Source organism: Hyaena hyaena, unplaced genomic scaffold (genome assembly GCF_003009895.1).
Source record: "Hyaena hyaena isolate Hyena2069 unplaced genomic scaffold, ASM300989v1 scaffold_817, whole genome shotgun sequence".
NCBI classification, from domain to species: domain Eukaryota; kingdom Metazoa; phylum Chordata; class Mammalia; order Carnivora; family Hyaenidae; genus Hyaena; species Hyaena hyaena.
The window spans coordinates 243,328-268,380 of record NW_024081450.1 but is presented as its reverse complement, the minus strand read 5'-3'; the positions used below and the strand labels follow the sequence as shown (position 1 = coordinate 268,380).

The 25,053-nt window shown below is 43.4% G+C and overlaps 1 protein-coding gene across 4 annotated transcripts in view; it reads left to right on the top strand.

Annotated features, from left to right (window-relative positions):
* The window catches only part of FMNL2 (formin like 2), a 319,145-nt gene extending 295,430 nt beyond the window's left edge, over positions 1 to 23,715 (top strand). For 2 of the 4 annotated variants that reach the window (XM_039219404.1, XM_039219407.1), the window contains 11 exons: positions 4,123 to 4,247; positions 4,891 to 5,093; positions 6,632 to 6,866; positions 7,935 to 8,003; positions 8,145 to 8,225; positions 9,758 to 9,887; positions 12,162 to 12,325; positions 13,277 to 13,378; positions 15,328 to 15,426; positions 16,138 to 16,261; positions 21,623 to 23,715. In XM_039219404.1, the coding sequence (XP_039075335.1) occupies positions 4,123 to 4,247; positions 4,891 to 5,093; positions 6,632 to 6,866; positions 7,935 to 8,003; positions 8,145 to 8,225; positions 9,758 to 9,887; positions 12,162 to 12,325; positions 13,277 to 13,378; positions 15,328 to 15,426; positions 16,138 to 16,261; positions 21,623 to 21,732 (1,442 nt within the window). In that variant the 3' untranslated portion in view covers positions 21,733 to 23,715. Of the gene's footprint in view, positions 1 to 4,122; positions 4,248 to 4,890; positions 5,094 to 6,631; positions 6,867 to 7,934; positions 8,004 to 8,144; positions 8,226 to 9,757; positions 9,888 to 12,161; positions 12,326 to 13,276; positions 13,379 to 15,327; positions 15,427 to 16,137; positions 16,262 to 19,700; positions 19,795 to 21,622 lie in introns of all 4 variants that reach the window. The other 2 variants (XM_039219406.1, XM_039219405.1) reach the window with 2 other exon arrangements.
* Positions 23,716 to 25,053: the final 1,338 nt, after the last annotated feature.

Sequence of the window (25,053 nt, the reverse complement as noted above, 5' to 3'; positions counted from 1 at the left end):
CTGATTTCTGACTCATGCAAGTGACTTTTTACTCTTTTCTAAAATTCTCCAGCCGTTTTCTCAGTCAGGGAGGATTTCCCCTGGCATTTTGAACTGCTCTGAGCTTTGCCGTGTCATCTCTGTGACGTCAGACAGTTCTGCTTCCTCCTCTACATCTGTCCCTGTGTGAGGTCTCTTATTTCTGATGCAGAACTACCACTCTATTGCGTATGCTAGGTCCCAGAGCCTTTGTCCAGTGTCCACATACATGCCTTCTCAGCTGTAAGAGATTTCCAGACTGCCTGCTCCACCCCTCAGAGTGTCCTATCAGCAGCCGTACTAGCCAGCCATTAGGGCGAATTCATCCAAGTGACTCAGAACAACCTCCTTATTTCACATCGAATCTGTCATATTTACTTCCACCCCAACTTCCACAAAATTGTCAGAGAAACAAATAAGATGCCTGCTGAAAGTAATATTCACAGTAATCCAGTGATTTAGTTCTACCTTGCAAGGTGACCTCTGTCTACTACTTCCTTCTAGAACTTTTAATGCTTCTGAAGGACAAAAGTTGAAAGTGTCATCATGGAAATGTTGGGTTTTGGAATGTAAGCAAACCAAAACCTCTCGAGAAGCCCCAGGAATCCATTCCATCAACAGGCTGTTCTCAGGGACTGAGCGTGAAAACCTGTAACTGGCATGTGCAGCTGGTTTGCTGATGAGGCTCTCCTTGTGGCGCCCTGAGAGTGCTCACTGTGAGACGTGGCTGTGGCGGGCTGTTCCTGTGGTCCTGCTTCTTTCTCCTTGGCACCAGCTCCGTGTGATGGAGCCTCTACTTGCATTCACTAGAGCTCTCTAGAACTCCATCTGCCTTGGCAGAGCGAAAGGGCCACGGGGCTGAGATGGGCAGGTCCAGGGCTCCGTTCGGTAGAAGGCTTGTCCTCTCTGGTTAACTTTTTTGCCTGGGTTCTTCCCACTACATAATCTTAAAAACTTGCAGGCTCCTCTGATTATCTCAGCTATAGTGTGTGGAACTCTCTGTTGGACTCATGACCACCGCTACCTTCAGGGTTCTACAGTTGGAAGTTGTTCCTTATGGGTCTTACATCATTTTTAGAGGACCATGTGTGGGATTTAAGAAACTTCTTTTGAGTGTCGTAAGCATCCCTTTATCGACTACAAGATGTTCTGTTTTACAAGATGTAAGGATTAGAAGATGATTATGTAGCACATTTTGTGAGGTGTGTTGCCAGTGTGTTGGGTAACTTTCTCCTTGGAGTCCAGAGGCCAGACAGAATCAGAATCTCCCAGTGGGGCCACGGAACAGAGCTGAGATGATCTACCAAGGGCTCCCGGAACCCAGAAACCTGTGACATTGCTAGGCCCTGAGATCATGGGCAGCAAGATGGCCTATCCCTTCAACAGGCAATGAGCAGGTGTGTGTTTGGTGGCTGAGACAGGGGACCTGAACAAGGTCCTCTAGTTTTATCTAGTTAAGTTTTCTTTGCATTTTATAGACAAAACATTTAGTGTGGAATCTATATTTGAAGCGTAAGGCTTCTTCCTCAAATCGGTGACAGAGCAGTCCGGTCCCGTGTCCCGCTTCGGTCATCTGTGACAGACTGCTGGGCTCTCTCTTTGGGAGAACGTGCTTTGGAAGTTCACAATGAGAATTCGTACTTGGCTGATTATTTTTCATTAAATCATTGTTCATTTCTTCTGCAATACCTAGCACAATTCAATATGGCTGTTTGGGACCACTATAATGAAATCATTTTTTCCCCTCTCCTAAAAAGGATTACTTTTTAAAACAAAATAATAAGGGAGTCTTCAAGGCAGGCCTGAATGGAAATGAATTTTTGGCTCTGCGCTGCTTTGTGAAATGTATCCAAGAAGCATGAAATTCTCTGCTAAGGGTGCGTGAATTGCTGAGTGGCTTGACTCTAACCATATCTAATTTTTTTTTTTGTATTTTCTTTGTTCTCTCTGCTTCCACAAAAGATGGGCCAATCAAGCTTTTCTGTAGGTTGCTCCTCACTGAGTGTGTTGAGTGTTTGCCATGCGTCCCTGTTGGTCACACTGTGCCTTGACGTGTTTTCACTCCATCTTACCTGAATCATTGCATTTTGACCCTGTGTCCGTGGGAAGTCTCGCTGTTGGCTGACTGTTGTTCCAGGTTTGCTCATACGTTTTAGAAGAAGAGCTTACGGCTCGGCAAGTAGACAGCCTGGATTTCATATGCCATATTCCTTTCCCCCTGAGAGAAAAGCAGGTTTTCCCCCTTTTAGTTTGTCATAGTTGGATCCAAGGCATCATCTATAGAAGGATTTTAGATTTATTCTGGGGGAGGAGGGGTAGTTGCTCCACAGAGCAGGGACAGACCGCAAGGTGCTGTGTTTCCAGGCCTTTCCCACTGGTCTCCGGCTCTCTCCATGGAACACCCACCACCACGTGAAGCCAGTGCCTTCAGCCCGAACACTGCAAGCACCATGTCATCATGGTCACCTGTAGGCCTCTCCTACAACCTTCCCCACACCCACCCTCGTTCATCGTTGGGAGTCAGGACCTCCTTTCTGAAGATAACTTGTTTTTGCCTGTGTTCTGATCTCAGGCTTATTCCTACTCTTGCTGATGAGTTAAAAGTAGAGTGGTTGCAGATACAATCACTTTTAGCGAGTGTCCTGAGGCCTGTGGTGTCTGTGGATGGATAGTGGAATCAAACGGCGCTCACCTGCCAGCTCAGATTGTGGAAAGATCCCCGTAGAGCTTTTCCTCTGCCTCCCCGTTTTCTCCCTCCATATTGCTCAAAAGGCCAGACCAGAGGAAGGTCTCTTTCTTTGTCCTGTGGAGGATGTGGGTTTTCCTGGGCAGTGTAGACCTAAGTGAAGTGCAGTGAGCAATCCAACACTGCTGGGCGGTGGAGCCTCAGGTGTCACGTGGTGGTAGAAAGGCCTGGTTTACAAAGACTGCGTTTCTGTACTCCTGCATGCTTTGTGTGGATTTATCAGATGACATTCCTGCTGTTGATGTGGCTTTCGAAACTCTGGAGGAATGGCAGGCAGCCAGGTGAAAGCCCAGTGTTCGTTGGCTTTATTTTGTTCTGCACTTCAGTTTTCTCCCTTACAGATGATGGCAGATAGCGAAGCTCCCAAACAGTGTGGTGGGTGTCCCGGGGTAGACTTAAGAAGGTACATATGTGTATAGCTAGATGGTTCCGGGGGACCGCTTTATGATGTGTACTTAATTAATGGAGTTTTTAATGAGTTTCCTTTTTTAGCTCATTTCCCCACAGTAAGAGGAGTTGGCGGCTCCTTACCCGACCCCTCGAAGATAGATCTCTTCCTCTCTAGAGGTTTTCTGTGTTTTTAATGGGCTCCTTGATACCTTCTAGTTGCATGTAGCTGACTCCTGGGGAGAACTTGCTCTTTAGTAAAGGGGGAAGGGACTGTGGCCTTTCTCAAAAAGCAGTACTAATCCTGATTTCTCAGTACCCCTTCTGTCATCTTACATATTTTCCATTTTGAGCTGTTCATGACCCTTGGTCTGGTTGGAATAACTCAGCCTGAATATAATCCCCATTGTCAAAATCGTCCACAAGAATGTGTTGCTTCTCGACATTACAGAAAGTCAGCCTTCTTGATGTTATGTTCCTGGTGGTGTGGACAGCCACTGCCTGCAGTCTCTGATCATCTTTTAAGATTGGTTGGGAAGTAATGTGTCCTAGAACCGAGAATTTAAGATTTCAGAATTTGACTCACACTCACCAGTGTCACTGAGCATTTGTCCTCTCTGCTGTCTGGTAACATCATTAATCCTTTTGCTCCCCAGTACTTCTGTCCTACACATTGTCTTAACATTGTGACTGTAATGCAGCAGTCCATTTGCCTGCATTAAAAAACAAACAAACCCCAAACCCTGGCTCTTAGACAACTTGACTACAGTGTTGCATCAGTCAACCAAATGATAAACCTCAAATTGCTGTAGCCTAAGCCACGTGTGAGGTTTTCTGTGTTTAAATACTTGGGCGCCCCTTGCTGGTGGTCCTCCAGTGTTCAAGGGTCATCTGCAAGGGTTACTCTCATTGTTCTTGAGAGTCATGGGATTTGGGTGGAATCTTAATTTCATCCTCTCTGACTTCTGTAGCTGTGAAAATTAAGAAGCCAATCAAGACGAAATTCAGAATGCCAGTTTTTAACTGGGTTGCCCTGAAGCCAAATCAGATCAATGGCACGGTCTTCAATGAAATTGATGATGAGCGGATTCTGGAGGTACCTTTCTCTGTTGGTTAGAAACTAGGGGCTCTCTCTGTGTGGCAAAGTTCAAATACGTGCTCTGCTGACCTGGACGTTTCAGCGATAAAATGCTGGTATTTTAAATCCCTTGATGTAAAGAAGAAAAGAAAATACTCTAATACAATAATATCAGAGAATAGGACACTATTTTGTAAGGTCATTTCAAAACTGTTTACGAAGTTGTGTTACTATGGAGTGGTTTTGATTATCTTCAATACATGCCACAAAATATGTATCTGACACAAGTCCTGTCCTTAATTTATAAAAGGGCATAAAAACCCTTTATTGAACTGTAAGTGAATAAGAACTCAATATTATTACATCCATTAGCTGGTTTGATCATTTTAGTCTGTGGTGGCTAGCCCTGCTAGGTAATTAGTGAAAGGCAGCTGAATTAGCCAGATGGGATCACTTCTCTACTTTAGCCCTTCATGGCTGTCTGTTTGGCCTAAGTCACGCTATAGCACAAATAGGAAAATAGAGCAAGCCTTGATCAAGGCCAAGTATTGAGTAGAAAAAGTTAAGTTCTTTGATGCTTCAGAAACTGTCAAAATGGTTGCCTGAGTTAATTTTTAAGTATAATCCAATTTGCCCATTTCATCCCTTTTTATTACTCCAGGATTTAAATGTGGACGAGTTTGAGGAAATATTTAAGACAAAAGCTCAAGGTCCTGCCATTGATCTTTCTTCAAGCAAACAGAAGATAACACAGAAGGGATCAAACAAAGTGACGTTACTGGAAGCAAATAGGGCCAAAAATCTTGCCATAACTTTGAGGAAAGCTGGAAAGACTGCTGACGAGATATGTAAAGCTATCCATGTGTAAGTGCAGGGCATTCTGGAAAGTTCGATTCTGGTAGATTTATAGGATAAAACTGAAAATAAGCAGGGGGTGAATTGGTAGGTACCAGAAATATTTCAGTCAGGGGGCAAGATTGAAGATAAGAGGTGGAGCGTTTCTTGATATCCACACACCAGAAATTCCCTTTGTTACGTATATGTGACTTCAGAGTTGCATGACATGCTGCCACCAAAGGAGTGGGCCAGCAATTCCCTTTGGGAGTGTTATATTAGAATGAAAATTATTGTAGAAGAATAACTGAATTGTGACGTCGTCATTTATTAACTTGGCCTGCTCTCCTATACACCTACAGCAATGCTTACATACAAGGAGTGGAGAATTGCCCATGCTAAGCAAAAGGAGAGACTGTCACTCTTCTCTTAAGCATCTGAATGTTCTCTAGAGTTGTTGAGTACAAATTTGATGGCATTTGTGGAATGATACACTTCATTGCCAGATGCAAATGGGATACAGATGCATCTTTTAATTCATAACAATAGGAATGTGATTCCTGTTTCTTTTAGCAACTTTCAGGAAATTTTAAACAAAGTTCAGTTCTTTTTTTTATCCTGGCACTGCAGAGAAGGCATTCGTTTTATTTGCTTTTCTACTAGAGGAATCTTTTGGCCCTTCTTGTGGTCATGATGACTTTCAAATATGATAAAGAACAAATGTTTTAGATGTGTTAGGAATGGGTTCATTGTAAATTGGTATTTCATAAATTTTGGTAAGAGATTCATGGAGGAGTATATGACCCTCAGAAATAATTTGTTCCTATTTCATGTCCTGAGTCAGGATCATAATCTAGTAATCTAGTATATCCTATACTCTGTTCTGATTTTTAATGTTGAAACGTGATATGCATTTTGGTTTCTAATCTGCATATACCTTATTTGTCTTGAGGATTAGATGTGACTGTATTATTTTGCCGGACAAAGTTTGTCCAGGGAAGAAAACAGACATAGCAAATACTTGGTTTGTTCAAATTGAGCATACCTCTAAAAAGATCTGGTTTATCTTCAAGAGATGTGTGCGTTTAAAAAGCATCCATTTTGTACAGGCATTTGGATACATTTTTTCCTACAGAAGAAAACATACCCCAGACTGTTGGTTTAATTGATACATATTAGAGTTTACCACGTATTTTGTGTATAATATTAATTTCCCTAATGAGCAGTATTCCATGTGCCTTAAAAACCATATCCTTGAACCACTTAACCATCAGATGTGTCAGCCTGCCTTTTCGCTCTTCCTACTGTCATTTGCTGTTGATTTCTAGAGACTTAAATCTATAGTAATAGCTACAAACTGAGCATGGTTATTGTGTAAGGTCTGGGTTCTCAGAAGGGAGCTATTTGTTGGACAGTCAGGAGCCCTTGCCAACTGGCATCTTTATAGCTCAGCTGTAGGCCTCGTCAACTCATTGCATTGGTGGTTTATGAACAGGACCAAATGGTGGTGTGGTTGAAGGGGTAGGAGGTGTTCTCTCTAACACTGACATGTCCACATCTGTCTTCAGATTTGACTTGAAGACATTGCCTGTAGACTTTGTAGAATGTTTGATGAGGTTCTTGCCAACTGAGAATGAGGTGAAAGTGTTCCGGCTCTATGAGCGGGAAAGGAAGCCCCTGGAGAACTTGTCAGATGAAGACCGGTTCATGATGCAGTTCAGTAAAATCGAGAGACTCATGCAGAAGATGACCATCATGGCCTTCATTGGGAACTTTGCAGAAAGCATTCAGATGCTGACTCCTGTGAGTGGACCAACTCTGGCAGGGGAGAGTGTCCAGAGAGATACAGAATCATTTTTTCCTTTTAAGTCTCTTCCAGTATTGCACATAGCGTCATGGGCTCTAAAGACTCCTTCCCAGAACTTTTTAGATTGTATTTTTATTTTGGCATTTTTTTTTTTCCCACATTGCTGATGCCAAGTAATGTAAAAATGGTGGATTTCCATATTCCATATTGCTATTCTCCTCCATAGAGTGACATTTTCTGTGTCTAAAGATGTCCTCTGGGTTTCCACTTCAGTGCATAGGACCAGGAAAGTCATTTCCTCCAACTTGTTCTTCTCCTGAAGATACCAGTCTTCTGGCTAGATTGGCAAGCCTGAAAACATTACTTTCATTTCTAAAAATGACCCCATATTTTTAATAGGCTTTATTGGCTTTCTTTGGAAGCATTATAAATTTACCACAGGACTCTTCTTCCTTGGAGATTGGTTATAGTGCACTGTGGTGATGGGGAAATAAGAGCCAACCATCTCTTGTCCCTTTGTGTTAATCTGGTAGAGACTTATTAATATTATAAACATAAATATCATAAATACTTCTTTCCCAGTTCTGTTTCCAAATAAACTTTTGTTAATTACTGATTACAGTAGCATGTCTGTTCAGCACATGTTCTGAGAACTTATGGAGGGTGATTGTATTCCTTTGGTGTCTTGTTTTCACTCTTGGACAGCTCCATTCATTTAAAAACCTGTTGTCTTACACGATTTGAGGAGGTGGGCAGGGAATTGAGTTCTGCCCAAAAATGCTGTGGACTCTGAGGTCCGAGTCCCATTGGATACAGATTTTGTGATATGACTTGTCTTCTTACTTCAAATTCTTTGAAAGAGGAGCTTGCATATGATTATGTGGTTACCTAAGACCTAGCAGGACAAGTTAAATTTGTTTTGTTGAGGAAAAATAGAATCTCTGCATTTAAGGTCTAAATGCAGGTCTGTTTTCTTCTGTGTTAAATTTTTAGCTCCCAATTAGAGTTTCTTATTTTTAACATGTCTTTTTTTCACCCCCTTCCTTCCTTTGAATGGAATCTAGCAACTGCACTCAATTATAGCAGCATCTGTCTCTATAAAGTCATCCCAGAAACTCAAGAAAATCCTAGAGGCAAGTAAAGTTTTCTTTGTATACATGTAGGGAAGAGCTGACTTGTCAGCCACATTCGTTGGCCTGGGAATAGCTGGGATGCTGTACTGATGGGCTTCTCTTCTCTCTCTCTCTCTCTCTCTCCTTTTTTTTTTTTTCCAGATTATCTTGGCCCTTGGAAACTATATGAATAGCAGTAAGCGAGGAGCAGTTTATGGATTTAAACTTCAGAGTTTAGATCTGGTGAGTGGACTAAAAGAAATATAAGAGCTATAGAAGGGACAAAACAGCTGGCACAGATCAAGTCCCAGAGTGGAGAGTCTGCTCTTGGAAGTGGGGTCGGATGTTTGGATGAAGGTTGTCTGCTAGGTGGAGGATCAGTTGGTACACATTTTCTGGAACATCATTTGGCAGCAGGCGCTTAAAATCTTAAAAATAATCATGCCCTTTGACCCAGTGTTTCCATTTCTGGGACTCTTTCCCCAAGAATCTGAATTATGGATGCTATATTTATTTTATAATTGCAAATAGCAATAATGTAAAGATCCAACATTTTGGAAAACTATTAAATTGAATAGTAGTTAATATGATGAACTATTCTTTAACTCTTAGAATGTTTGTGAAGAATTTTCAAAGAAATAATTTTGTGGGACACCTGGGTGGCTCAGCTGGTTATATGTCTGGCTTTAGCCCAGGTCATGAGCTCAAGGCTCGTGAGTTTGAGCCCCGCGTTGGACTCTGTGCTGACAGCTCAGAGCCTGGATCCTGCTTCAGATTCTGTTTCCCTCTCTGCCCCTCCCCCACTTGCACTAGTGTTCTCTCTGTCTCTCTCTCTCAAAAATAATTAGGGGTGCCTGGATGGCACAGTTATTTAAGCGTCTACCTTTCACTCAGATCATGTTCTCGTGGTCTGTGAGTTCAAGCCCCACGTTGGGCTCTGTGCTGACAGCTCAGAGCCTGGAGTCTGCTTCACAGTCTGTGTTTCTCTCTTTCTGCCCCTCCCCCACTTGTGCTCCCTTTCTTTCTCTCTCTTAAAACAAATAAACATTAAAAAAAAAAAACTCACCCCACCCCCCCCCAATGGAAAAGAGTATGCTATTTTTCAGCGTCCTCTGACTTATATGGGCAGGACTAGGAAAAATTCCTACATGGAACCTTCTCCCCCAAGGCTGGGGGAACGTGGCTTCCACATGAGAAGGTTGGGCTCTGCTCAGGCAGAGTCCTGAGCCCTAGGGAGACATGGCTGTTTGGTAACGAGTGTCCAGTTGTCCCACTCCTGGCCCCAAGAGGGTCATGTGTGGTAAGCCCAGCTGTTTTGGGTCCTAGAGGCCGGGCGACAAGAGTTGAACTAAAAATGGGTGGACTGCAGTGAGGGAGCCCTGCCACGCAGGGGTACCTGCGTATCACCAGCCCCACGCTCACCCCTCTGCTCCTTCTTTTTAGAAAGCCCTCATAACGGGGGCCTCCCACTTCTAAGTCAGGGGAAGTTGTTTGGCAGATGTGGGCTGGGGTGGTTTTCTGTGGGCAGAGATGTGTGAACAGTCTTCGATGTTGGAGTCCTCCTGGCCTTGAGCACGGCCCCTGGTGGAGAAGCCCCATGGTCACTTACAAGTCAGTGGGATGGTTTAGAGGAGAACACATCCAGGTTTGGCCCTCCTGTGGGGGCATTTGTCATCCACTTTGGGGCGCCGTCCTGTTACTGAGTGGGAGGAGATCATCTGGTGGACAAGCTTCCCATGCTCTTCTACCCTAACCCCTGTTCCTTTTCTTTTCAGCTCTTAGATACAAAGTCAACAGACCGAAAGCAGACCCTGTTGCACTATATTTCAAATGTTGTGAAAGAAAAATATCACCAAGTGTCCCTGTTTTATAATGAGCTTCATTATGTGGAGAAAGCTGCTGCAGGTACCTGATTTTGGCTATTTGTTACTCTTGGATATTGAATGCCTTTAATCATGGATGGTGGGGGAGCCATTCCCTGCCTAACCACTCTTCGGAACTCCTCGGAAAAGCAAGGGTGATAACGTCAGAAGCTCTTGGCTGGAGCGTCTGGGCCGTGGTGTTTCCCACTCCTGCAGAGCTGTAACAAACAGGGACATAAAGGGAGACCCTTCTGTGTCCTCTCTATAGAGTCTGGTCTCTGGACCTTGGGTAGCTTTTCTCTTCTGTTCGTTGTCCTTCTTAGTCTCTTGTTGTCACTTGAAATACGAAAACAAAAATCTAAACAACAACCTTCTTCCCCCCCCCCCCCGCGCCAGTTTGGTTTTGTGCTGTCCCATTGCTCAGGTGTGGTCGTTCCAAGCATTGTGCCTTTAGCCTGAACGGGAGCTCAATTATTATAGTACTTTTGGTTGTTATTTTGCTACAGCAGTTCTACATTTTCTCATTTAAATCATCAGTGATTCTGAGACAGCTGGGCTATAATGGGTTTGTGACAGTCTCTGCATGGTATAGATGAGAAAACTGACATTTTTAGAGGTTAAGTATCTCGCCCAAATCACATGGATAGAACATGATAGAAACAGGACTAGAACGCATGTCTTCTGTAGTGTACTGTCTTACGTGCCGTGTCTTCTCCAAAGGCTGTTAGGCTAGAAAAAGGAGCAAGATGCAGATTAACCCCGGAGTTGCTTGCATACTCTGATTCTCACATTGGGATCTTGAGCCCTGAGGAACTAAGGCGTCTATTATAAATTCATATTCCTGAGGCCTATTTCAGACAGGGACTTTTTCTGACTTTCTCCAACTCAGGGGCTGCTGCTTTGGTGTTGTTACTATAGAGCATTCCATACTGTTGCATTCACGATGGAACAGATTTTATTATAACAATTTGCATATTTGTTTCAACCTGTGAATGTATGGGTTTTATCTTTATATTTATTTATCTTTATAATTCCCTTAGCCCCTAGCAAATTGAATGGGGGAGTACGTAAATGAGCGAATGAATGACATGAGGAGGCACTGTTAGCCGGGATAGATCCTGGGGACGCCCTAGCGGAGACTGAGAGGCGGGTGGGAATGATCCTTTGTGAAGGGCTGTGCAGTGCAGGCCGTGGAGACCCACTGGGGGCACGGGTCTCACTGAGGCAGTTCCTAGGATTTCTCTTCTGGCGGAGTGATTTTCCTTCTTTCAGGTTTCTTTGCCTAAATTCGGGATTGTTTAGCATCACAATTATAATTAAGAGAAATGTTTCATAAAAAAAATTTTTTTTGGCCATTTTATTTGGCCCAAGTGAGATTTCCCAAAAGTGTCATTGGATAAAAAAATCGGTAAGGAGGTGGAGAGATTGAGGAGCTCTGGCCGGATTGTTTTCTGTGTCCTCTCCCTGGTAGCCAGGTGAGCTGACATGGATTCTTTACACCTTTGCTCCTTTGCTTATCCAGGGAACCTTTCTGAGGCCCTGCTGTGGACGTGGCCCTTTCCTAAGCATTGAGGAGTCAAAGTCGAATACGGCCCATGCGAGTCTAGCAAGGGAAAAACATAACTGGCCTGTTCTGTAGTGCAGCGGGGAGCCTGAGGTCGGGCCGGGTCTTCCTGCAGGAGGCTCAGGAACGTACCTGGGAGGGTGGCCAGGCTGCAGATGGAAGAGGTTCATGCTAATGAACCCTTCAGGAGCAGGGTTGTTTGACAGAAAGAAACTGTCCAAAGTGGCTTGGTTTCTAGTGGTCAGTAGTAACTAAAGTTCAGCGTTTAAATGCTACCCCCTGCTGGAGAGCCACAGAAATGTAAAAGAGGTCAAGATCTTGGGTCCCCGCACAGTTACACAGTTAGGGAACCTCTGAGCCTACAGATCAACCAGCAGCTTAGCATTTCCTATGAGAGAAATGGAATAGTTGGACATAATCCCAGGATCTGGGGCCCATGGTTGTTACCTGAGCTCCATTTCTGCCACCTTCTAGCCGCACAACCGAGGGCCACGTAACCTCTTTATGCTGCCTTTTTTGTTGTTGGCAAATTGGGCTAATAGTGCAAATGAATTAGTGCATAGATAGAAGTTAATGCAGTGCCCGGAAATGAGCATTAATAAATTATTCGTATTGTACAGTCTCTGCTCTGAAAGCTGGAAATTAGAGCTAAGGCCATTGAGTATAACCCTAGGAATGCACCGAGAACCTGGGTTAGCAGCCAGACTCACTGTGGTTTTGGTATTCACGGGGACGTTGCTGTCTCTCCTTCAGTCTCCCTTGAGAATGTTTTGCTGGACGTCAAAGAGCTCCAGAGAGGCATGGACCTAACCAAGAGGGAGTACACCATGCACGACCACAACACGCTGCTGAAGGAGTTCATCCTCAACAATGAGGGAAAACTGAAGAAGCTGCAGGATGACGCCAAGATTGCACAGGTAAGGACCCTTGCCCTGGAGACTCATGAAGAAGTGACTGGGTCCCTTCAGTGCACCCGGGTGCTGGTCCTGGTTTTGGAGGAAGATTGCCCTCGGTCTACTGAGGGTAGATTTTCTTATGTAACTGATGATTCGTGTGGGTGACAGTTTTCTGAATACTGTACAGAGACGTGCTCCTGCTCTGCTCGTTGTCCTCTTCTAGCTTGGAGTCTTTGCCTCTTCTCTAGAAGCCCCGTGCCTCTCCCCTTCCACTCCTAGGCCTCCTCTGTGTCAGTCCTGTATTCATGTCAGCCAACATGTGTCATTCCTGTGCTTCGCAAAACCCTGTTCCTGCCCAGTATGCCGGGTGTCTGTTGGCCTTGACCTTGAAATCTTACACTGCACTGGGGGTTAAGTGTACACATTTGAAAAACAGCCAGAACAGACTGTGCATGCCATCATAGAAGGGGAGGCAGAGGTTTGTGGGAACTCAGAAAGCAGACGTGGTGCAGTGGCTCCCAAATGAGGCTGTCTTGTGCGAGGAAACCGTTTTAAGTGGAGACCTGAGTGTACCTAAGGTGGGAACACGGTAAGGAGCATTGAAGCAGTGAGGTGGGGTTGGCGTCTGAATGACTTCTAAGATCCCTTCTAACTCACTGGCATCAGGGAGTCCTGCTACGGCCTTAGGAAGCTCTCGAAAGGGGTAGCTCCATGTTTGGGTGACAGTGTGCACAAGTGCAGAGGGTCCCAGTGATAAATTCCTGTGCAGCACTGTCACCGTCTTCTGGTCACCTTTGCCTAGGCTTTCAGAAGAAACGGGAGTCCCTAGAGAGTTGTGGGGGAAATGAGAGGGGCAGATGAGCTGTGGTGGCATCTGGATCTTCCCTGCTGCTTTGCTGCTGCTCTTCCCCCAGTGTGTCAAGTTCAAATGCTTGACCTTATGAAACTCAAGAGAAGTTTGTTTCTTTACAGGACGCTTTTGATGATGTGGTGAAGTATTTTGGAGAAAACCCCAAGACAACACCACCCTCTGTCTTCTTTCCCGTCTTTGTCCGGTTTGTGAAGGCCTATAAGGTAACTAGGAGCATGGGGTCCTTTAAAGTCTTCCTTGGCATTATTTCTCAAACGGGTTGTCCCCCCAGAGCTGTGTCTGCATCTCTGCAGCTATGCAGGAGGCTTCCCCTGTTGCTGTAGGCAGCAGATCTCAGAGGTCAGCACGAGTCAGCTGTCTCCAGTTCTGTGGAGCTTGTCAGTCTGTGAGGCTCCGTTTCTCCAGCCAGCCAGGCCTGGGGCTCAACCAGAAGACAAAAGCTTTTGGCTGCCCTTTGGGGCACACGAGACACTCCGGGACCATTACTTCCTCAGTGACTGTTCACTCTTGTGGGCAGGATGAAGGACTTAGAAACTGCAGGCCTCCTGTGCAGTTGTTGGATGGGCCAAGGGAGTAGCCTCTGGCCTGTGGCAAGGGCTCTGGAGCTGAGGTCAGGGACAGCCTGCTTGGGTGTGTCCTGCCTAGCCCTTCAGGTCATCTAGTGTGGACTGAAAGATGGCGCTAGGGAGGATGGTTACTGTCTGTTTCCTCATCTGGACCAATAATGGCCCTTCCTTTCTTTTTTTCTTTTTTAAAAATTTCTTTCTTTTGAGAGAGAGAGGGACGCGACACACAGCCTGAGGGGGTGGGGGGTTTAGGGGCAGAGAGAATCTCAAGCAGGCTCCATGTTGTCAGCGCAGAGCCTGATGTGGGGCTTGAACTCATAAACCATGAGATCATGGCCTGAGCTAAAATCAAGAATAGGATGCTTAACTGACTGAGCCACCCGGGCACCCAGTGGCCCTGCCTTTAAATAGGACATTTGACCCAGTCCAGGGCTATAGTCTTGAAAAATCATGTTACCCAAAGAGGCATGTGTTGGAAGAATTTGTTCCTTGAGAAAGAATGACAAGAGAGGGGGACGTTAGGGAGTGTTCGTGCACTTAAGAGACGTTGCAGACGTTACACTCCAGGGCTGTCTACATATAACCTTAGTAACCTTGGTGGAGGAAGGAAGAGTGTGATTATCAGAGGAGGAAGGATGTGGCAGGATCATCATTTTTTGAGAAACATCCTGTTGGATATAGTGGGTCACTTCTCTAGCTCCAGAACTGTCCTTTGGCCTTTTACTGCAATTTGAAAGGTTTCATTATTAAGCTGTCTTCTCTTAGCATGACATTGTGTAGCCATGATATTATTAGCTCTTGGCAGAAGGAAAAGTGAGGATGAACCCAGACACAGCAAAAAATCACTGGGAGCTGGGAGCGGTGAGAAGGTCACTGGTGACCAGCCGCTGCTGTCTGTGGTACTCTCGGTTCACTGGCTCGTAATGCTGGTGTGCTGCAGAGATGATTCAAAGTGATTCTTGTGAGGTGCCGGGACCATATTTAGGGAGGCTGGCTTCAAAATGGGAGAATGCCCAAGAGGGCGGAGCTGAGGTACGCCTGTTGGATTTCATGTTCCAAATTTATCAGACTAGTCCTTCTGCCGCCCTTGGGAGGGAGTGAGCTGTGGGGAGAGAACCCAGAGCGTCACTCAGGTGAGACCCCTTGAAGGAAATAAGAGGCAAGTGGATGGAGGTTTTCCCCTAACAGTGGGCACAAGGAGAGGAACCTGAATTCCTGCTTTCAGAGAGAACTCTAGGTAGGTGGACAGGTTCTGGAAACAAAATAAGCTCACATGAAAATCACAGAGTAGAGCTTCCAGGCGTCCCACATGTGTGGGACTGAGGCTGAGAAGCAGAGTGAGTGGGGAAGGGGGTCATCAGGAAGGGATCTCTGGACCAGACTTGCAGTTGCTGGGAGATGTCATATAGGCCAACGGTGAAAGCCCAGGTCAGAGTCCTGCATAGGTTTAAGTGGTAGATCTTGTAAGCTTTCTCTTCACTCTGATTCCCAGCTCACCAAGATTCTCTAAGAACGACTTTAAAAAAAAATCTGGATTGCTGTCATTCCCACGGACATAATCTTTGGGTTCTTTTGTTTTTACCCAGCAAGCAGAAGAGGAAAATGAGCTGAGGAAAAAGCAGGAACAAGCACTCATGGAAAAACTCCTGGAGCAAGAAGCCCTCATGGAGCAGCAGGACCCAAAGGTGAGAAGCGCCCGTCCCCTGAGACAGCCCTCCTGGGAGGGGAGGCCCTGGTGGCTCCTCGAAGCCAGCAGGAGAAGGGGCAACAAGCCAGATCAGCTCGGGAGCCTTACAGCTTCCTACTGGGGCTTGGAAACGTGGCACGTGGCCTTGTTATTCATTACTTTCTTCAGCCAACAGTGGAATGAGGTGAAGAGCATGATTGTGTAGCATCTCCATGTTTACAGAGATCAGGCATTTAAATCTCAGGTGGATATACAGCGAGGCTGTACCAGCTAACCTGATTGATTAACTGCTTAGTGTCCAGGGAAGGCTTTACGGGGTTGGTGCTGGTGTTGAGAGCTGGAGGGCATCGCTACAGGGAATGAGAGGGAGGGAGGCCCCGGAGGGAAGCAGCTTAGGTAACAGCCACAGAGGCTGGCAAATCAGTGTTCTTCGTCGATCCTCTGCACCAAAGTTTACACAGTCCGTGGTTATTACCAGTTGTCTCCTGGGGCCACAGGATCCAGCCTTCCTACTGCTGCCGGCTGGACTTTTGTGTGTGCTTCAGATAAAGTTTGTTTTCGTCCTAGAGGCTTTCTGAGTTGTTCTCTGAGCAGAATGTTGGGACGGTGCTATATGTGTTTTTGGCTGAGGCTGCTTATCCAGTGATCAGGCACATTTGGACCAGTGATGCTGGTCCCACTAATCTCTGCCATTTTTCTTTCTGCTCAGTCTCCTTCCCACAAATCAAAGAGGCAGCAGCAAGAATTAATTGCAGAATTAAGAAGGCGACAAGTTAAAGATAACAGACATGTATATGAAGGAAAAGACGGCGCCATTGAAGATATCATCACAGGTAAAAGATACTCTCTCATCGTGTCCCTTAGAGACCCCACTGACCTTACGTGTAGTGAGCTACTCGCACATTGTGCTGTCGCTTTTGTGTAGGATTTACAAGTTTTTCAGGTGACTTTATTCAGATCCAGAGTTATACAGGGGGACTCCATGCTAGTGTTTAAAGCATATTTATAGTGGCTGTGTACTTTCTGTTAAAGAGCCCCAGCACTCTTTGGAAAATCTGTTTCCCATTATCATTGGAACCTTGCACATTTCACCAGGCCCCACCTTCTGATGGTTTTCCATTGTCTTCAGTTTGTTAGCCTGCTCCATTTTCTACTGTGTGGCCACTCCTACCCAGGTGCCTGATTAATAAATCAAGCTTCTAGCTAGCAGGCTACTAGGCCTGGGCTGTCAGTGAGTGGGGCCTAACCCAGCCCAGCTCTTGACTGAATAAGCTGTAGCCTAATGCTTGCTGCTTGAATCCATTCTGTAAAGATTCCACATTCTCTTACAGATCAGGACAGTAATTTGAGCCACTACCTTGTGATTGGCCACTGGTGACTTTGCTTTCTTGTCTGTTGCATATGAATACTGTTTATTAGCTTCCAAGAGACTTTAAACTTTTTTACTGTAGAAAAATTTAAAAATATGCAATGCAAAAGTATAGAAAATAGTATGATGAGTTCCCTTGTCTGCTGCTGCCTACGTCCCATTCACCAACCTCTGGGGTTATTTTGAAGCAAGTCTAAGACATATAATTTCATCCGGTTTTATTTCTGTTTGTGTCTTCAAAAGATAAGGGCTTTTTAATAAAGCAAGCAAATATAGCCATAGTACCATTATCACATACCTCTAAAACTAACAACTTTTTAATATCAAATGTGCAGTCATTAGTCACATTTCCTCCACTGTCCTCATTTCTAAGAAATAAAACTTTTAGATTTTTTATTTCTCATTTTTTGTTAATAGTTCAGTCAGCATCAGAAATAGGGATCGATCCCAAACCGCCAAAATCACAATTTTTTTTCCACGAGCTCAGACCCAAGGAAATAAAATAGGTAAATAAATCACTAACAGGAAGTCAATAAAGAGTTTCTGGTCCAGAGTAAAGCCGTCTCAGTCGTCTGTGGATAGGTAAGTGGCTGATGAAGTGCCTGCATGTGACGCACACATAATCAGTACACGTGCGTCTGCCCGTGTCTCATTGTTCACTCTGCAGTAACCTGCAGATGGCCCCCAGAGAAAGTCCCCCTTGCTTAACCCCCTCTTTGTATCCCCCATACTGAAGGAGAAGCTCTGCTCAGAGCAAGACCAGGAGCAGATCTTTTTGGGTAAGCACCGGTTAGCTTCAGTGCCATAATAAGATTAGCTTGTAGGGAGAGAAGCATTGAGCCTCGAATATTAAGAATTTAGAGTTCCTTTTCTGCCAGTCTGTTCTCCATGTCAGTGACACCTGGCTTGTAAACTGAGTGAAATGAACAGTTTCTATTTGCCTGACCTTAATCATTCAGCTACCATTGGAAGTGAATGAGTATCTGCTTCCAGAGCAGGTTTTATTCTCTTTAAAATATTTTCACCCACCAAGCCCCAGACTGAGTAACTCTTTTAGACTTTATGAACTCACTTGGGTATATATTGCCTTTCCCTCCTTCCCTGGTCACTTCCCACCCCTGCCCCTTCCCCAGGTATGATTAACATAGCACTAACCATGTACTAATATGATAGATCTTGGCTTTTTACTCTCTGCTGTTTGTCTTATTTGGCTGTCATTTTCAATGCAGTGCTGAAGACTGTGCCCTTTACCGCTCGCACCGCCAAACGTGGCTCTCGATTTTTCTGCGAACCTGTTCTCACTGAGGAATACCATTACTAAACTATTACTCTTTCTCACCTGATGCTACAGGTTGCTACAGATTTTTTGACCTCTTATGCCCCTCTGTCTGTCTGTTTGAGCCACCCAGTATGCTAGCATGGAATTGCCATCTCCACCACGTTATATTTCATGTTGCCTTCATGCCGCATGGTTTTGCATTTCAGTCATTACTGCTTACTCACTGCCACTTTCAGTATGTCTATGATCCACACGGTTGTGGTGGTCTGAGTTTGTGGGAGTTGAATTAATAGAATTGCAGAAATTTTTAGAAAAATAGTATAAATAGAGCACTACTTTGAGAGCACTACTGCTTGGTAGTATTGGGACCAAGTAGGTTGTTATAAGACTTCTGGGCTACCAGTATCTTTGAACACAAAATGATAGTCATGAATAACAGTTAACTACTATACCTAATATTTATTGAGCATTTGCTGTTCTGTCATGGGAGTACAGATAGTTAATCAGCCTCCTTTCTATTCTCAGTTAACATGCTTTGATGACAAAATGAGCTCAGGAGTACAAAGTGCTCTAAAGTTGAAAAATGATTTGCAGAAAGAACTGTGAACTACACACAATAGTAAATTGGGTCTTAACTATCTTATACCATGTGTAGCCATCATCCACAGTATGATGGAGCTCATGGCACAAACAAGTAGCCCATTGGACATAGAAATCTGTGTAAGTTGATACAGGCAATCCATAGCTCTGTACTCAGCCTCTTCTCCTGAAGGTCATGCCCACATTCAGATACTATGTTGGAGCAAGGCTGTGAGGCAGAAAATGAAAACAGAGGCTTAGGAGCTCCCCATAGTCTTACCTCATTTGTGCTGCTTCACCGTGGCTCAGTTCCATGTCAAATCCAGGGCATTTCTCTTGAAACAAGATCATATCTGGACCTGCTTCTCTGATCAGGATGGTGGCAACCAGAAACACTAATAGCAGAATCCTATTCTCAGAGAATGCCACTATTCTTAGAATAAAAACAAAACACAACCCCCAAAATTTCAAGAAGTAATGGCCTGCCCTTGGTTCCTGATGGCTAGATAAGAGACAGACTTCTCTGCAGTGCCCAGTTGATTAGAAAATGGACCAGGGAGGCACATATTCTAATTGGAAATAACCATTAACTCCCATGTTGAGATTGACATGGAACAGGGTACCTGTTTCAATTGTGGCACTAGCTCTTCTGTGACTTGGACCTGTCACGTATGTGCCTCTGTCGCTGAGGGTCTCAGAGGACGTGGTGTGTTGTTGCCTGCCCTGCAGTGTACTTACTCACTAGTGCTTATTAACAAGGCTAGACACTGTCAGCTCAGCTAACATTCCTGTCAGCTTTGCTGCTGGACTATCATTCTGGAGCCAACTTTCAAAGCAGCTTGGATTTGGGTGGACCGAGGGCTGGGTGGGAAGAGCCTCTCCTCTCTCCCTTGTATCTAACACTTCTTGTATTAATGGCCTCCCACTCTCTTCCTCTGTTGGCTAACTTGCCAGGTATGTTAAGCACTAAGTTGAATTGCTTTCCATTTTCATCCCATTTTTACTTAACCATCATTTTGTGTTTTTGTTTTTTTTTTCTGTTTAGCCTTAAAGAAGAATAATATCACTAAATTTCCAAATGTTCACTCGAGGGTAAGGATTTCTTCTAGCACACCGGTGGTGGAGGATACACAGAGCTGGCAAGCATCACTTTTTACTTAGCTTCCTCCTCTCTCTGTATGCAGATCAGTGGTTTCAGTCTATGGCTGAGGGGTGATACTGGTGAGAGTCTGACCAGGGAGAAGTCTTTGTAACCTCGCATTTCAGTATGTGAGGCAGAGCCTCTCTGTTGGACTCTCTCTGGCCTGCTTCCATGTTATTAAGTGTGATGGCTTGGGCAAGGGTATTTGCTGATGATCCTACTTGCTTTGGGTGCTAGGCTCTCCTTCCCCTTCCCTTTTCTTGGCCTTCAGGTTAATCAATTAACTTCTTTTGATCTGAAGAAGTTGAGAGCATGTCCTGGCCGGGGAACACATCTATATGGCCTTTGAAGAAAGATGAAGATCTTCAGAGCCAATTGTTCGGAAGAGTCAGGCATCAGAGAGCTACAAGTCACTGCACATCCTTAGCCAGAAGTGGAATTCCGAACTTCCCTTACCACTCTGGGCCAGGAAGCAGGAGCAGGAGAGGATTAAGGCACACAAAACTATTCTTCCCTTAAACTTAGAAGTAGGGCCGGGTAATAGATTCCAAGGAGTCAGGAGCTGGCGGGGATTGTGCTGAACCAGAGAGCTTAGGTCTCAGCATTGACATAGCTCCAGTCTATTTTTGCCATGTGAAAATTTGGGCTCGGTGTTGCCAGGCCTTCCAATTTTCCAAGGGAAGTCAAAAACCCTGTTCTTTGTATTACTTATCTATTTAAAGATCAGGAAACTGTATATAAACATAAAAGTTGGAGGCCAGACATTCTGTTGGCCAGATTTGGCCCATTGGCACCATGTGCAAGCTACTTAGTAGGTAAAGGGATAAAGATTCCATCTGGTTTAATTCTGTTGTTGTTTGTTTCCCCCTTCTAAATACAGAATGTTTCCTAACAGAAGTCAGTAATATTAAGTTAATGAAAGGGAAACAAAGTGCAAAGCCTGCCCTGACACTACCAAAAGCAGCTTACCTGCTTGCTAGTGCAAAGCATGATTTCATATTAAGAATACTTACATAGAATAAAATCCCTTTGTTCATCCCACTTTATTCTGTTAGAACAATGCCTCCTTGAGCCATATGCAGTGATTGATTCATTTACTCAATAAGACTTTTTTTTAAATGGTAGGCATTTTTAAACATTCTGTATATTTGTAATACCAGCTGGAAAATTTAGGAGGGCCCACTCAGCTTCTCCCTTCCAGTGAAAAACAGGAACGACCTATGGTAGGAGAGAATGTACAGGTATGGAGTAGTAGTTTGATTTAGTGATGATCATTTTTAGGGGTTAACTGAGCATTGTTTCTACTTCACAAAATACAAAATGGACTTCAGTGAATATTAATTGAATAAAAATAACGGAACCTCTGCCTGCAAAGTAAGCCTAGTGTCCTTCCTTGATTAAAATTGCAGGTAACATAGGACAGGGCAGTAGGCTTATTGGTTTTGCAGTTTAAGACTCATTGCAATTATTGTTGATACTTAGCTTCCAGAAAATAAAAAACAAAACTAAGCCACAGCTTTTTTTCCAGTTGAAGAAATACTTCAGAATAAGACTTCAGCTAGACTCTCTGGCCAGTGACAGAAGCAATTGCCTCTCCTGTATATTTTTCTTAAAGTTCAGAATCACACCAGTATTACATCCTGCTTTGTTTAAATATTGAGGGCAAAGTACATGTCCTTGGCTCAAATACTCAATGAATTTTGAAGGGCCTTGTTAGCTGACTCTTCTACACAAGCTGCTTTGATTGGCTGCCAGCTGATTTTTATCTTGCTTAGACACATGATACTAAGGTTGCAGTTCTCTCACTGGTGATCTTCTCTTTACAGATCTTAGAAACCAACCATACAGACGAGCCGATGCGGTGAGGAGAAGTGTCAGGCGGCGCTTTGATGATCAGAACATGCGTTCTGTTAATGGTGCCGAAATAACCATGTGAACCTAAGACCTGCCTGCATGAATAGAGTGTGTGAATGAAACGCTCCACATGAACTTTATGTGCTACCATTTAACTGCAACCTTGAACATTGATAAAATCTTCTAAGGGCTCAGATTTAGCAAACACATAGGAATTTAAAGATGATGGGCTCTCCTTTCAACCTTTGTTAACAAGTGCCTACAAGTGGAAGTACCTGCTCAGATTAATCAAAGCAATAGGGTTTGATTTGATTAGGTATCTTTTTACACCAGTATATTATTCCAATTTTTTAACCAAAATGTAAATTTCGTATTACATTTGTTATCTGCCGTCATGATTGTCCCATGATGGCACACCCTGGCTTCCTGATAAGTTGTAAATAACATGGATGTACTCTGCTCTGGGTTTCCTTTGCTGAAATGTCTTAAGGAATTTTGTGTTTTAGCCATACCCATCAGCTTTGTATTTTAAAGGGCTTGCGACATGGAAGCAGGAAAAGGTCACATGATCGACTCCTGTCCATAAGCAAGCCCCAGTGAAGTACAAACACGATGCATTGCAGTGGCATGGGATACATCACTTAACTCTGTCTCCTTCCACATTCTACTACTTCTGTGCTAGGGTTATGATGCCCTTGAGAAAAGTTCATCCATATGAATGCAAGGATATAATGGCGTACAGATTTGTGTAAGATTTATTTGCAGTACTGTGTTCTTCAGCTAGAGGCAGCTTTTAAAAAAATAATGCAAATGTATTTATTAATTAGCACTAAAATTAACATCTCAGTAATCACTCTTAGGATTTCTGAGGACTATTATGGGCCAATCCTAAGAACAGAAATTGGTGCCTTGCTAGCCAGGGAGAAGCTCACTAGCTCTACCAACAAGCATTCAAGATTACTTCTGCTAGCTAGTAGTGTTAGTTAATCTAGCCTTATTCTCCTGACAATCGCCAAGTTATTTTCCCCCTTATTCTTCCTCCTTTTGTAAATTGGATACATTTTGCATCATGTTATCAAAGCTAAATTCTCGTATTTCCCACATTGCTTTATGGGGAGCTGCAATTTAATTGCTTGAAATATTCACATTGGGGTGAAGCTTACATGATAGGTAATGGGACTAAATGGCCAATTAGGCCACTGTTGTTTTTCCTTCCTCTCTGGCAGGGCACTTGATTCATTCCAAAGTCAAAAACTGGACTAAAGCTAATTTGTACTTTTCATAACATACATTCTGCTTCTGGCTTACCTTCTTGGTACAGTACATCAACATATTAATTGTAAAGTTTATTGTATAGTATTTAACCACTGAATCTTATTTTATGTTGTGCTTATGTGAGCTCCTTGGTGAAGGTCCCATTTTCCTTGGATAATGTGTAGTTATATGATCTCTTTTTAAATGTACAGATATTTTGCTATAAAATTGGTGCAGTTTTTTATGGTTTTTACACTTTAATTCCCACCTAAGCCTCTGGGTAATAATGTAAATATTGTTTAAAAATGCATCAGCCTGTGCTATACAATCTGAATGTTATTTTAACTTATAGGTTTTTTTTTTTAATATATATATTTAACTACAAGGACAGTTTAGGGATCAGTTACATTTCACTTTAGCATACCTATTTACAAAAAATTACTTTTAAAACTGCCACCTGCTAGCACATTTTCATAAATGTGTACTTTAAAAAGAACATGCCAAGATTTTGTCTGTTGACACATTCATTCTGATGAAAAGAGCAATTTGACCATGAGCTACAACACAAGTAGTTGGCCCTTTATCACAAGCAGCTGTTTTCCAGAGCTCAGTGCTAATGAGCATATATTAAAACAATTGCCTATTTATTAATCTATAGATAGACAATAATGTTGGCATGTTCTTTTCTGTTTATTAATGGGCCTGCTTCTTAGCAATATTAGAAATGTTTTATAAAAAAGCAGTTCATGTTACTTTTCTGGTCTTTTCATGGCATATGAGCAAATAAACTATTTACACTACTATCCTGTAACATGTTGTGATCTTTCAGCGGCATACTTTGGCAGGGAGGTTACTAGTTCTATGGTTTAAATTCAAGATACGAACTCTTGATCATCCGCTAATGGAACATAGGAACCAGATTTTCGTAGCGAGGGATACATCTCCAAAACTGTACTTAATGATTCTATTGCTTCCAAAGAAGCACTTTTCTTTGGTGAGGGTATTGCCTCCCCCCAGATTTGTTCAGTGAGGAAGTTGTGTGTATACATGTATGTTATGTGTGGACTGCAGATGTAACCAGGTAATCTTGCAGCTGACAACCACGTTGGCTGGCCAGGTACGTACAAGCCATTTGGCCTCCATTGCCCAGACAGACTGAGATTTGTAGTGATAGATAATTCCAGGTCCTCAGAAAAAAATCATGTGCAACATTCAGTAGATTGTTTTTAGGGAAGCAAGAAAATTTGATATATTTTAATGTTTTATTTTTGAGAGAAAGAGAGTGGGAGAGACAGAAATACAGAATCTGAACCAGGCTCCAGGATCTGAGCAAAGAGCCCGACACGGGATCTGAACTCACAAATTGTGAGATCATGACCTGAGCCGAAGTTGGACGCTCAAAAGACGGAGCCACCCAGGCGCCCCTAACCACTTTTAAAGATGCTTGCCCATGACTCAGAAATTAAGTCTCCCGATTCCCCATTCTCAATCCTCTAAAAGTCTAAATTCTGATCTACTAAAATTACACTGCAATGAACATCCAAAGGGCCCTGCTGACTTGGTAATGCTCAACCCAGAATGGGACCTGATATATCACCCACTGGTTCAATGTATTGGATTTTGTAAAATTATCTCTTTACACTGGAAGATCTACTTTTGTAATAGCTTTACAATTCACATGCCAATTAAGGCGATAAAACAGCTCTTAGCCCCAAGACATTTTGAAAAATTTTATCAGAAATGTCTGCGAAGATGATTGGCCCAGTATATATGAAAGGATTATTCTATTTTTAATTTCTCTTAAAACTAATACCTAATCTATTTTCAAGAAAAAATTTGAAGAAAAAGTACATCAAGTGTTTATAGATTTTCTTTGGTCTACTTTTTATAGAGAAAATCAAGTATTACACTGAGGAAACAATGTGGGCATCTAGCCTCTCACAGCACACAACTGCTGCATATGAGGGGTGCTTCAATGAAAAAGTTGACACAAATCCAATTTACTTAGTAAAAAGTCATTTTTTTCTAATAAATTATATTTATTTACAAAAGTCTAATTTTATATAACTATTAAGGTTCTTTACATCAGAACAATATATAAACAGAAGAGAAAATCTGGTAATTACAAACAAGGAAAATAGAAACCTGT